Here is a 14,054-nt window from a genome sequence, read left to right as displayed (position 1 = left end):
CACACACACACACACACACACACACATGCACACAGGCTCTGTTTCCATGGGAACTCAGTCAGAGATGCTGCAGTCCAGCAGACAAGATGCGTTACAGTAAAATTCAGGCAGACAAAACAACCAATGTTCTCTCTCTCAAGCAGACACACACACACACACACAGACATACACACGCATGCACACACACATACACACACAACCAAACACACGCACACACACGCACACACAGACACATTCACACACACAACCACACACACAGACACAACCACACACACACACACACATGCACGCCCACACGTACCCACACACATACCCACACACACACACTGTTCATTGTTTCTGTTCATGTTCTAAAGCAGTAGCTGCTGATGGCAGCTTAATGTTTTGAGTGTTATGGAGCAAAGACAATTGTTATGATTAGACTGAGATGAAACACACAGAGGACATCAGAAAAGAAAAATAAGGTAAGAAGGAAAAGAACTGAAGGAGAAAGTCCTGAAAGTGACCATGCAGTGAACTGTTTTATTCCATCACTGACTAATGAGGTTTAATCCTGGGCTGTGTTCCAACACGCCTTTTAACTCAAACTTCTCCACTTCCCCTTGGCCACAAGGACTGTTCCATTATTTTATCAGTTAGTGGAGGAACTGAGCCAGCAGCAGCATCATGACTTCACAGCTTTAACCAGAAGGCAGTGCGGCAAAACATAAAGAAACATTACACACACAAATCTTTTCATTTCTCAAACTTCTTACTGTTTACACTCAGGAGCTGAAACGTTTTATTTTACTGACTGCTGTCTGGATTACGAGGAAAGATAACAGTGATGAACACAAAGTTATTTAATGCTGTAACTGAATGATTGTTTGTTTCCACCTGTAGATGATGGAGGAATTGTTCGGGTTTTCAGGATGTGTGTGTTTCCATCTGAGAACCACTTTAGAGTGAGAACTTAATGTAGAATTTCTTTGGAATCATCATTAAAACCAGGAGATGAACTGATATGATACAGGAAATGATGTAAAAAGGGTCAAAGTCACAGCAAGGTCTAAACTCTCAAAGATGAGCAGAGACACGGCCTTCTACACCACAGGGATGGAGAACCGCTTGTTTCTGCAGTATACAAGCAGATATTTAAAACATTAGACCATTGATTATAAAGTGATTACTAAGATTCCTCAATCAGCTGAAAAGTTTGTTTACAGTTCTGTCAGTCAGGCTGTGTGTTGAATCTCATTATTTTTATATTCCTTTATTAACTACTTAGTTTCTGAGTGAAGCAGCCTGTGTTTCTGATGGAGACTCTTCAGCGTTCAGCAGACGTCTGAACCTTCTCCATAGTACGTTCTAGACAACACTGCAGTAACCCATGCAGGAACATGACCTGAAGTCCATCAGCTCAAGGTTTACCTTCTCATTCTGGAGCACGATCCAATGTCCAGATAAATGAGGCTCAGGGTCTGTGTTCATTCTCTTTCCCAACAACTTTATAAAACTTAGTCATGTTTCATTAGAACAACAACCTCCAGCACAAATGAGCTCACTTTCCTCTTCATCACAGCAGAACGTCGTGCTGGTGGTGATGTTCTCATGATCTTCATCACAGACACGTGTTAGAACGAGGTGAGGTGTGTGTAGTCAAAACAGACAGATCAAGTACAGACATGTGCATATAAAAAGGGCCACAGCAGTTTATTTCAGGGTTTCAGTACCTCTTACAGGTTAAAAAGCTCAATGTGCCAGGAACAGAGGCATCTACACAAAGTTTATTCTCTTAAAAATACATCATCATCAACATCAAGCTTAAACTCATACACAGCCATGAAGCAATGAGAGAGAGAGAGAGAGAGAGAGAGAGAGAGAGACAGCTCCTGTCTCACAGAACAGTACAGTGTGGAAGCTCTACACAAGTGTGTGTGTGTGTGTGTGTGTGTGTGTGTGTACACGCACGCTGTGGTGTAGTGTGGGAAATGTGATCACCTGAGGAAAAGGAGGATAAAAACCAACCTCCACACAGCAGTAACGCAGCAGTCACATGGGCAGAGAGAAAAAAGCAAATGAAGCACAAATAGAGGAAAAGACAAGAGAAAGATGAACAGATGAGAGCAAAGAAAGAAAAGAAATAAATAGATAATAGGAACAACAAGAGATAGAGAGGGAGGGAAAGAGAGAGGGAGGGAGAGGTAGTAGAAACAGAGGTAGAGTAAAGCAGAAGTATTTTAGGAGCTCAGGAGCTCTAGAGGCCAAACACACACACACACACCCCCCCCCCACACACACCCACACACCCCTCTAGGACTCAGTTTGTGTGTGCACGTGTGTTAAGAGAAAGTGTGTCTTATATTAATCTCTATTGTGTTACAAGCCACAGCACGTCATAAAACACACACTCCAGCAGAGAGGTAGATTTTAAGAGATTAGGAAGAAAAGAAGCTCAGCTTGACTGCCACACACACACACACACACACACACACACACACACACACAGGAGCTGTTTACCAGCTCTGAGTTAACAGTGTCAAGTGTGTATCAGTAGCACAAGGTCACACCATTTACAGCCAGTTAAGATAAGGGAGAGTGTGTGTGTGTGTGTGTGTGTGTGGTCCATAAACGTGTTAGAGGAGATGTCAGGAGCTGCGTTAAAATACAGAGAGATATGTATGTGTGTGGGTTAGTTTTCAGATGAGCGCACAGGAAGTGAGGTTGCTGGAGCTGGCGGTATCCCATCAGGCTGTGCAGTAGAAGACGAAGGAGGAGGAGGAGCAGGAGGACCAGGGTCTGTAAACATAAAGAACAATAAGGACCCTGAAGTTTCTGTTTACATGTTATTACATCATGGTACCTGTGAAGGAGATGTTCCTCTTAAAATGTAAGAGCTGATACATGAATATAAAGCTGCATCACTGGCAGAGCTCAGTTTCATCAGCACTGTAGAATAATAAACACTTACACATGCCGTTTAGAGCTCCGGGGTGTCTGGAGCCCATCATAGGAGGCATCACACCTGGTGGAGCTCCAGGCATTGCCACAGGGGGCGCACCAGGCATCATACGGCCAGGCATGGGCTGCCCTGGTCCAGCCATCGGCCCTGCACAGACACACACACACAGACACACACAGACACACACAGACACAGACACAGACACAGACACACACACAGACACACACACAGACACACAGACCTGAACCTAAAATCTAGATCACTTTAAAACAGGCATCAATATGTTTGTTTAGAACATACACTACAGTGTGCAGGTGTGTGCTGACCTGTCTGTGGGGGATGGTGGGGTCCCATGAGGTGGGGCATTGTGGGAAATCCAGGCCCAGGGTTCATACCTGATGGTGGTATTTGAGATGGTGGTGGTACACCATGAGGAAGAGGAGCACCGTGTCCTTGCGCAGGGGCTCCAAGATGTGAGGGCGGTGCTAGCTGCCCGTGCTGAGCTGCAGCCGCCGCCGCCGCCTGTTGCTCCATTTGCTGACGTGCTTTCATCTCTGCATACTTAAGCTGCTCCATGTGGAACGCCTGTCTTTCAGTCAGCAACTGCTGCCTCTGCAACTCCAGCTGTAGAGGGCACAAGCGAGTCACAGTGAGAGATGGAGAAAGACACAAACACAGATTTAACATATTTAAACATTATTACTGAGTTAAAACAGATCCCTCACCGCCTCTTTCTCTCGATCCATGATAGTCTCCAACTCCTCAAAGTGACGCAGTTTAATCTCTAACTTCTTCATCTGTGTCTCCACCAGCAGAGCCACCAGAGACTTGATCTTTCTCTCTTCCACCGCTGCCAAGTGCTGAAATGCAGTGACACACGTGTTCACAAACTGGTTCGAACACAGACACTGGTGTTTTCTGCACTAACCATAAAACATATGTTCAGACTGCACCCCCACTTTCTGTAAGCTGAGAATTATAAAACTTCAGTGTGAGGATCAGCTCCATAGTGTCTGTGGGACCTCTAATACTCCAGCATGGGGAACCAAAAACAGCAGTTACACTGTTTGTTGAAGCATGTTTTAATTCCAGCAGTTTGCTCTTGTGTCTGTGTGTGGGGTGTGTGTCTGTGTCTCTGTGTGTGGGGTGTGTGTGTGTGTGTGTGTGTGTGTGTGTGTACACGCATGTATGTGTGTTTTACCTTAGCCTTGGTGGCAGCAGAGGCGAGAGCAGCAGCTGCAGCAGTGGCGATGTTTCCCTCTCCGATATCAAGCTCCAGCTTCTTCTTGCCCTCCTCTGTTGTCATTTCCTCTCCCTCCTTCCCTCCCTCCATCACCTCCATACCCTCCTCCTTTTCTTTCTCTGAAGTCATAAAGTGTGTGACACCAGATCACACACATGCTCATCATGGTAACTCATCCACAACCTTCTTCTAATACACACTAAACAAATGCCAACTGCAGACAGTGATATATATAAATATATATTTTAAGGGCTCTCAGTTAAAGTCTATAAAACTCGCTCAATTTAAAGTGAATGTTACCATCTGCAGCACTCGCTTCCTTCGTCTCTGGTCCATCGCTCTCGTCTTCCTCACCCTCAGGTTTCTCTGCAGTCTCGCTCTTCACTTTCTCTCCCTCTGCTGGTTTCTCTGCTGCTTCACTCACTTTCTCAGTTTCGTCCTTGGACTCGGTCTACAAACACAAACACAAACAAACACAAACACACACCACAGACATTTCTACACTGATAACAGAACGTGTACTTTATACAATTTTCAAAGATTCTTTAACAACTGAACGGAGTTTCTGATTGTAAGAAAAACACCATAACAACTAGACCCTGTGGATCTTAGGGTCATCCCCTGACTGTAGAGTTTATTAATAAAGATGACCAGATTAGTGTGCGTGCACTAAACAAACGTAGAGAAGCTCTATAGATATCTATAATGTCCACATGCTCACCTTCTCTCCCTGCTGAGACTCTGAATCAGTTTCCATCTTCTCCGTTTCCGTGGTTTCTGAGGAACACATCACATCCATCATTAAATGTCATGTCTCAGTCGGTTCCCTTTTTTATTCCATCACACCCCGTTTCTCCGCCTCCCCGTTGATAAACTTTAATATTCAATTCAATACACAAGAGTGAATGTACTGCAGCCAGATCAATCCTGACCAGAAGCTGATGTGTGACACCAGACCAATATGTTTGTAGTATCAGCTCCAGACTTTTGGTACTGGCAGATTTCACACGCTTGGCTCGAGGAAGTCCAAACTTTACTCTGACTATTATGCTTTCGATACGCAGACGTAGGTGACGTTAACATATGATGTGGATAATTGACTTAAACATTTATCTACCTAATTTCATCTACTGTTAAACTAACTGGTCTCAGCCAGCATGTGAAGACAAACCTACAGCATAAGACCACACAGTGCTAATTATAAGCACAGTTAATTACGCAGGCTTATAACACGTCTTGAACAACCTTTAACAGAACTGTATATAATCTTACTCCAGTGGTGCTATCCAAGTGTAAAGATTTAAAACATTAGATTATATAATCACATTCAAACCGTGCTGCATATCAACAAGGTTCAAATTAATTATATAACAAACAAATTCATTGTTTCTGTTCAGCGTGTCATTTGTACACAATGATGCCCCCTGGTGTTAAGGACTAGTATAACAGGACACAGTGCCACTGTAACAGCTCCGGTTTGAGTAAGTTATATGGATCTTCCTCCAACAGCTCTGATCAACATCAAATGCATCTTATACATTAGTACAGATTCATACCAGTTTTCTCCAGTTCCTCTGGTGCTGTTCCTGCAATGCCGCTACTCTCCAGGCCATAGGAGGGGTCAACTTTCCCTGTGCTCTTCGCTGCTTCCTGCACTTTCTTTACATGAGCCTCAACCAGCTCAGCTGGGACTTCCTCTCTCACACGGGAGAACTCCTCTAAACACACACACACGCTCAAATAAAAACAATTCTCGTGCAACTTTTTAACACTTCTGGAATATGAACTGTTAGCTAGGTGTTAAATCACCACGGAAACTTGGTCCCTTTACACCACAACACTAAACAGTATCACACGTCGTAACCATAGGAACAAAATGGTTAATTATACTTTGACACAGTAGTATGAATATCAATAAATAAAGCACAGAGTACATAATATGCAGTAAGCGCTTCTTAAAGGCTATAAATTAAATTGCACTTAGATGTAACTACATTATTTAATGCACTAGAAAGTGGACTAGGACAACGATGATCTAGAGGAGAAGATAAACGGTGTACATGCACTATGGTCATATATTAATTTGTCCCATATTCATTCTCACACACACCAAGAGCAGCCTTAGCAGCAGCCGCAGCCACTCTGGGGTCCACCACGGACGCAAGAAAGGCCACAGTGCTCATGACAGGATTTCCTGATTGGCTGAAAGGGACGGGCTGATAGGCGAGTGGTCCAAGAGAAGCCTCTGAACTCTCTAGGTACGGGTCCTCGATGGGCAGACGCAGGAAGTGAAGGATGCACTCGTCTTGTGTCCGACTCCCAACGTGCTCGGAAACCTTGTTCCAATCGTCCTTGTACATCTCCAGGGCCTGAAGCATTCAGAAAAGAATCCAATATTAACTTATTATAAAAAATCTCTCTCACTGCTAGAAGAAACTCAGAGGTAGGAGTTTGACCAGGTCACCTCTAACAGCAGAAGAGTTTCTTGCTCAGTCCATTCTCGTGTTCCACTTCCTCCTTTACTCTGGAACACACGTACAGACAAACGTTTAGACATTTTATTCTACAGCTACGACGTCTGAAACGCCGTGAAAGCTGCAAGAATCCGGATTGCTGAAGTGATCTGTGATTTTCCAGCCTGTAGCTTTATAAGTTAACTTTATCTAAATGTTCATGTGTTCACCTTCAGAGTTAAGAGCTCACCTTAGGATTCTTCTTGGAGTACATATCTGTCCTGAGGCCAAAATTCTGAAGGTCTGTTGGTTTTTCTTTGCTTTTCTCTGGGAAGTTGAGCATCTGCTGAGCTGAGGGAACCTGACACACAAAATAAATTCATTTTATTTTTATTTTTCACCAAATAAATATCTAACAAATCACAATAAGTCACTTCAGTTGGTCAGATGTGTAAGAGTTAAACTTTACTGACTGGTAAATGTAATACAAGATCATTCAGCTCGCCTCAAAAGCGTGCAGAGTTATAACAAAAGATTTATAACAAAAAGGAAGCTGTGTGTGTGCATGCTGACCTGTGGGGGGCGATGGTGTAGAGGAACGAGCCCTGATGGGGTATCAGCCAGGACATTAAAGTGTGGTGTGGGTGGAGGACCCATCGGCATCGGCCTGCTGTCTGCATCCACCTGATAGTTAATGAGACCCCACTGCTCCAGAAAGGCATGCACCCTGACACACAGTTACTGACAGATTAATAACAGGTTTTATACACACGTACTGTATATATGCACAAACACACGGTTTATAAGTACCTCATGACAGCACACACGTCTCCAGTGAGGTTGCGTCTGCAGGAGGTGGACGTGAGGTATTCCTGAGGGTTCAGCCGGTACGTATCGATCATGAAGTTACGATACGCCAGATATCTAAAACGACGACATGTTAGAGAGAGACATGAGGTGGAGTTTGTGTATAAATCAGTGCAGTTAATGATGCAGCAACAAATACACAAACACTGAGGTTTATTATTATATATTATTATTATTATTATTATTATTATTATTATTATAACAGGGTTAAAGTACACAGTTTCACTGAGAACACATTTATAAAGACAATTAGAACTCAGTGAGTTTGAATAAAACTAAATGAAACTCACATCTCTGGGGATTTAGACTTGTTTTTCCCGTTGAAGAACTCTGGTAAGGCTCGTCTCTCTATCTCATGAATCCTGGGATCACACACACACACACAGACAGACACACACACACACACACACACACACACACACACACACACACACACAGACACACACACACACACAGACACACACACAGTTCATCTCCCCCCAAAACAAATAAAATAACAATACTAAGAGAGCTTCTGATATCAGGGTAATATTATTGATGGAAAACAGACAGATCATTTGCCCTCAGAGTTTAACACTAAATGTGATCTGATGTATATCAGAAACAGTGATAAGGCTGTTATGAGGTGATATTATCCACACCTCCCTTCACAATTCTCTTACACACATGATAACATAGTAGTGTGTCTAAAAGAACTGTTCAAGAATTAATTTAATATCTGTAAGACTTATTTTATGTAAAATTAAAATGTTCTATAATAAATAATGATGAGTAAATAAGATCATTTTAACACAAGATCATGAGTACAGATGCTCATCAAGATCAGCTGCTCAGTCTGTAATGGATTTTAGAAAAAATTAAATATTTGAGATATTTTTTATTTAAAAGCTCTCAACACACACACACACACACACACACACACACACGGCATATGAGAGAATCTCTTACGAGTTGTAGTCAAACCAGGCGGAGTAGCTGGGAATGATGATGTGATGTGTTTGCTCAGTCACGTTATCCTCGCTAGAGTCCATGAGACGATTTACTTCAATTCTGCCTTGTTCATCATCGTCCTGTCACACACACACACACACACACACACACACCCCCCTTTGGTTGAGCAACTGTGCTGTTTTCACTACATTACCACATCTGTATCACAAAATGAACAGTGCACTGATCCACACACACACACACGCACACACACACACACCTCCTACCTTCCCCCCAGAGCCCACAGAGCCATCTTCCTGCTCATCTGAATGAGTGTGAAACAGAGAGGAAGCATTAACAGATCTGTTCTGACAGGAATAATGTCACATTCACACTAATAAATATCCTTTGTTTATGTAAACACTGCAATAAATGATGTTTTACTTTTTAACACAACTGTGCTGATTTATTTAAATGTATGCAGACAGGGGGCGCTCTCACCTAAATCTGCCATGGTTCCTCCTTTCACTGGTGCATTCTCACTGTCCTTCTTCTGATTAACTGCAGAAAAACCATCAGCAACAACAACGTGTTTAGTTCCACAGAGAGCTGAAGCTGATGTGCGTCTTCACCCACTTTAAACATGAATAACATTTACTGGGACTGGAACAGAGTAAATAATCGTGTGTGTGCAGACAGATTCTAACCATTTTTAGGCAGCGAAACCTCCTCCATTCCTGGAACAGGAGATGGATCCTCCATGTCCTTGGTGAGATCTTCATCCTGTTCATCATCATCACGATGACCTCTGCGCTTCCAGTGTGGCCCAGTGTTCCTGAATCCACAGGGACAAATACAAGATTGATTGTGAACTCTGTTCTAACCCTGTGTGTGTGTATGTGTGTGTGTTTGTGTGTGTGTGCGCGCACACAAGTACCCTTTCTTGCTGCCCTTCTTGCGGGACTCTGCAGGGGTGCTCGGGGGGGACGGGGAACGTCGCCTCTTCTTCCCTCCAGCCAGAGACTTTCGCTCCTTACGATCAGGTGTACGGGAAGACTGATCAGTAACCACAGCAACAGGATGAGGGATGAGAGAGCGAAAGAATGCAAGAATGAGCGAGAGAATGGAACGGTTTCACACACAGCAGGAAGAAAAGGGTCAGAGGAAAGGGAGGATGAGGAAAGGTGGAAAGTGTCTGGGTGAAACAGATGGATGATGGAGGCCTGATCTGTCAATCACTAAACACAACACAAACACTCGCTGCCTTCCAACACGGCTTCAACACACACACAAGTTTAATCACTCCATTGTTACTGATCTGTAAAAACTAAACGCGAGTCGTTAAGGATCACAGATTACACAGGAGGCATTACGATTCTTTCTTCTTTAGATACTAGTTTATAAAGTAGGAGTGTGCAGTGTTTTTTTACACACACAAACACACACACACACGAGGGCTGTGTTATACAGTGTTGGAAGACAAAGGTACTTCGACCTCAGCAGTCGAGTGTGGATCACATCCAGCTGTTAGCTTACCTCCTCCTCTTTAAGGAAGATGCGCTGGCGGACGTTCACCAGCTTCCTGTTCTCATCTACTTCATAATCCACCTCATTCATCCACTCGTTAAAGGCGTCCGTGTCCAGGACCCACTTTACATGCACCTGGAGCGTGCGAGGTCCAAATAAATAAACAAATAAAAAAGAAACTCATGTGCCATTTTAAACCCGTGTGATTAACCTCATCCTATAAACAGCACGGTCTTAATTATATAGTACACAGAATTCATCTCCCATGTCTCTTTTCCACAGGGACATTTTTTCAGTACATGCATTAGATCTATTTGGGCTGGATTATACATGCATAATAGATTTTTACACGTCTCCTAAGAGCACTAAAACTCACATATTAACAGTAAGCACAAAGCCACAAAGGCAGGGACAGAAATAGGTTTCCTGTAATACAGGAAACTAATAAGTAAATTTAACCTTGATCAAACAGGGCAATAACAGTGAGCTGAACTGATCTTTACTGATAAGTGAACAGGACAGTGTGTGTTGGGACTTTAGGAATCTTCTCACCCTCCATGGTTTCTCTGAGCTCGGAGGATCCTCGACTTCACCGTCTACATCGCTTGTGGAAACCCAGGTATCATAACTGCACACACAGTAAAACAGCACTGAGAAACACTTAGAATAACTAGTGTTACCCCAAACCCAAAATACGAGGTGTGTTTGAAATCCCAGCATGACTGAATTAACACACTAATTTTATCTTTAGCAAGGGGTAAAATAACCTTAAGCACTACGACTGCAACTGTAAAAGCTGGAACCTTGGACTGTCACATTCAGCTAAATGAAGATTGTACACCAAAATTTAATAAGACATTTCACACTCAGCCTTTGTGTGAACAGCAGCTCTTAGTGTGTATATGAGTGTGTATATGAGTGTGTGTGTGTGTGTGAGTTACACACCTGTCTGGATAATTCCCCCAGTGAACCAGCACCTGTTTGTCTTTGCGCATGACAGGACGCAGCCACTCCTCTGGAAAAATCACACGTTTTGTTTCATTTCCTCAGTGAAGAAATCAGCTGTAGTAATCACACAGCTCTTACACGGAACCACAGGGAAAAGCAGACCGTTTCATCACAGCTGAGTTTTACTGTTATGACCGATAGAAAACTGTACAGCGTTTACTGACTCATCCTACAGCCCACCACAGCGATGCGAGTGTGAACTAAAAACATTTTCCTTCTTTAATCTGCTCCTGTTGTAAATACGTCACACTGCTGATTTTTACTTTATCTACAGGACACAACACAAAACTAAACAGAGCAACGGGTTCCTTTTGGCTGAGCAGCACAGCACACAAACACTAATTACATCTGTACAGTTCATAATATTAGATATAAAAAATGCTTCATATATTTAAATAAAACAAAGTAATACCAATAACATGACCAGTCTCTCTCTCTGTGTGTGTGTGTGTGTGTGTGTGTGTGTGTTGAAACTCACCTTCCTCCGTCTGAGCTGGAGATGGACAGATAATGTGTGTGGCTTTGGATTTATCCTCTGTGATGGAGCCCTAATAAATAAGAAACGGTTTACAATCAGAACCAGAACCGTGCTGCAATGGTAACATACACTACACACACTTGAGTTCTCTGACCTGATGTCTCTTGATGATGTCTTTCAGTTTGCTGGCCTGTTTTTGGTCCACATCGGACGCAATGTACACGTTCGGTCGAGTCAGACAGTTATTCTGCATAACAGAACATTACACACAAATTTTTCCTCCAAAGGACTCGAGAATTTAAAAGTACACAACCTTAAACCACCCTATAATGCATCACTAACACGTGCACTACACTAGTCAATAGAGATGATCTCGGGTGTATATCTTACCTGTGCAAGAGTCTTCTCAATATTCATGAACATCTCCACATTTCTGTCCATCCTGGATGGATTCTGCAGATCGAACCGTCGCCTGAGAGAGAGAGAGAGAGAGAGAGAGAGAGAGAGAGAGAGAGAGAGCGCGCACACATAAGCAAGAGGGAAAAAATGTAATGTAACATCAGCACACTTCCATGATAACATGGTAACTCACCATCCCTGTTCACTTTTAAACTTGTAAGCAGATCCCAGGATGTGACACAGAGCTCCACCTGCTTTAAAGTCCAAGAAACTTTTTGCCTAAAACACAAAACAGACCATTGTAAGTCAGCAGTACAGCAGAATCTCAAAGATTCTATTCTCTCATAAAGATCTCATAAAGAGACTATTGCATGTGGATGGTGTTGCGTGAACCACAACTTGTGTGTGCTACACTTATCAGAGAGATGATCACGTAACACGGCACAGAGACGCACTGATCACATGCAGTGACCCATAATGATCTCAAACACAGCGGTCTAAAAAAAAAACAAACTGAGTTTGTGTGCTGACTTACGGGCAGTTTAGTGAGGGCTGGATTGCTCACTCTGCGTCCAAACGCATCCTCCTGAAACTGAAGAAGTTGAACCACCAGCCCCGCCAATGATTTACAAGATGGAGAGTCGGTCTGGACATACTGCAAAAGATCAAAGACAAAAATGGCAGTATGGTGTTTATATGAATGTATATATATATATATATATATATATATATATATATATATATATTATACATGTTTGTGTGTGTGTAAGTTATATATATATATTATATTATATTATATTATATATGTGTGTGTGTGAATACATACACTCACACAAACGTGTGTGTATATATGTTTGTGTGTGTAAGTTATATATACACACACACACACACACACTATAACAGGAGGTCTAACAGTCAACCCCCTAATAATAATCGCGCCCCCTAACCTAGGCTTTGCTAGCAGTACCTCATGAATACAAACTCATGATTGGCTATCGTTAGATCACTACTAAAAGAATAACCAATGGCAGCGCAGAAGAGGTATAAAAGTAGCCAATCGCTATTAAGAAGGCGGGCTTCTGTAGGATGGCTGATGGATAAAGACTAGTTGTTGTTAGCAATTTGCTAATTTCAGTCCTCTGTAAAAACTCAATAATTTCAGACGTTTACGGCATCAAATGATTATTATCTTTTCTGTGAGAGTTTAATATTTATAAAAGATTACTTTTCGTGTATAAAGATGTAAACACACGTCGACCAGGTTACAGAATTCTGCTGCTACACTTTAAAACGTACTAAATCAGTTTCCTACAACTTCATTAAACTCTGACAAAATATAAGTCTATAATATAAAATATAACAATCATTTTGTAATAAAAAGGCGTTAATAAATGACCTAAAGACGCAGTTTAAGCTCAGGGGGATATTTTACACACTTAGTTAAATGCTTTAGGTTAGTAATTAGTACAGATGAAGCTCCTTTATAATAACACTTCATATTAATTAGAGACAAATAAACCGTATTTTCACCACATAAAGCAGAACATACGGTAAAACGGACTAGTTAGCGCGGTTTATCTCGGGTCACCACCCAAATCCCTCGGTGCTCCCTCACTCAGGTGCCCTACAGAGGGGGCGGACATAATGAGCCACACTCACTATGTAGTGAAGCACAACTCCGATTGGGACGCCGCCCCACACACAACAGCTAGTTTAGCTTTAGCGTCACCCAGCTAACCTTTTTGTAGTGTTTCCCGGTCCACAGACGAACCGTCTCGAGCTGAGAAACCGTTTCAGAACTCTCCCAAAACTTAGCCGACGGCCCTCCATCCTTTTTCCGGCCCACCGAAGCACCAGGCCCCGCCTGAGCGGCCGCTGATCCACCCGAGCCCGTGCCGCCCGCCGCAGTCGCCGCAGTTCCAGCAGTCGCCATTGTTTCCTCTCACAGCGAGACGCTACACCATGAAGCTAACCGTGCAAAAAGCTGAAAAGGGATCTGCGCATGCGCGCGTTTCTCCAGTCTTTACGTCACACAGAAGGAGGAAGTAAGCCTTGAAGTGAGCCTTGATTAGACAAACTAATTATAATGAGATGTTTAAAAGCGTCGGTTTAAAGAGATGTTACGTTGTAAATCGATTTAAACAAATAAATAAATGCATGCAACACGTTCACATATCATTGGAATAATATATAGACTCGAGGCTCGTG

At 42.7% G+C, this 14,054-nt stretch overlaps 1 protein-coding gene across 1 annotated transcript; it reads right to left on the bottom strand.

Moving 5' to 3' along the window:
- Positions 1–1,667: 1,667 nt before the first annotated feature.
- On the bottom strand, positions 1,668–13,851 carry smarcc1a (SWI/SNF related, matrix associated, actin dependent regulator of chromatin, subfamily c, member 1a). Its single transcript, XM_060862363.1, has 28 exons — positions 13,585–13,851; positions 12,382–12,501; positions 12,040–12,125; positions 11,838–11,919; positions 11,602–11,694; positions 11,448–11,517; positions 10,907–10,976; positions 10,514–10,589; positions 9,971–10,096; positions 9,372–9,490; positions 9,142–9,269; positions 8,936–8,995; positions 8,722–8,759; positions 8,453–8,574; positions 7,795–7,866; positions 7,448–7,561; positions 7,211–7,364; positions 6,888–6,998; positions 6,649–6,708; positions 6,295–6,553; positions 5,741–5,902; positions 4,906–4,961; positions 4,485–4,635; positions 4,143–4,303; positions 3,667–3,801; positions 3,268–3,565; positions 2,951–3,088; positions 1,668–2,778 (listed from the first exon to the last, which is right to left on the bottom strand). Exons 1-28 carry the CDS (start codon positions 13,777–13,779, stop codon positions 2,672–2,674), a joined length of 3,363 nt encoding a protein of 1,120 aa, XP_060718346.1. The 5' UTR covers positions 13,780–13,851; the 3' UTR covers positions 1,668–2,671.
- Positions 13,852–14,054: the final 203 nt, after the last annotated feature.

The sequence above is a fragment of the Tachysurus vachellii genome, chromosome 25 (assembly GCF_030014155.1).
Source record: "Tachysurus vachellii isolate PV-2020 chromosome 25, HZAU_Pvac_v1, whole genome shotgun sequence".
Lineage (NCBI taxonomy): Eukaryota > Metazoa > Chordata > Actinopteri > Siluriformes > Bagridae > Tachysurus > Tachysurus vachellii.
Note: the sequence above shows the minus strand (reverse complement) of the source record. Positions and strands in the feature narration are given on the sequence as shown.

Bases quoted from the DNA above. Each gene is read 5' to 3' on its own strand.
- smarcc1a (XM_060862363.1), bottom strand. From the start codon at position 13,779: ATGGCGACTGCTGGAACTGCGGCGACTGCGGCGGGCGGCACGGGCTCG. The intron at 12,502-13,584 runs GTTAGCTGGGTG...GATCTTTTGCAG, and splicing joins CCGGGAAACACTACAAAAAG to TATGTCCAGACCGACTCTCC. The intron at 6,999-7,210 runs GTCAGCATGCAC...TTTGTGTGTCAG, and splicing joins TACACCATCGCCCCCCACAG to GTTCCCTCAGCTCAGCAGAT.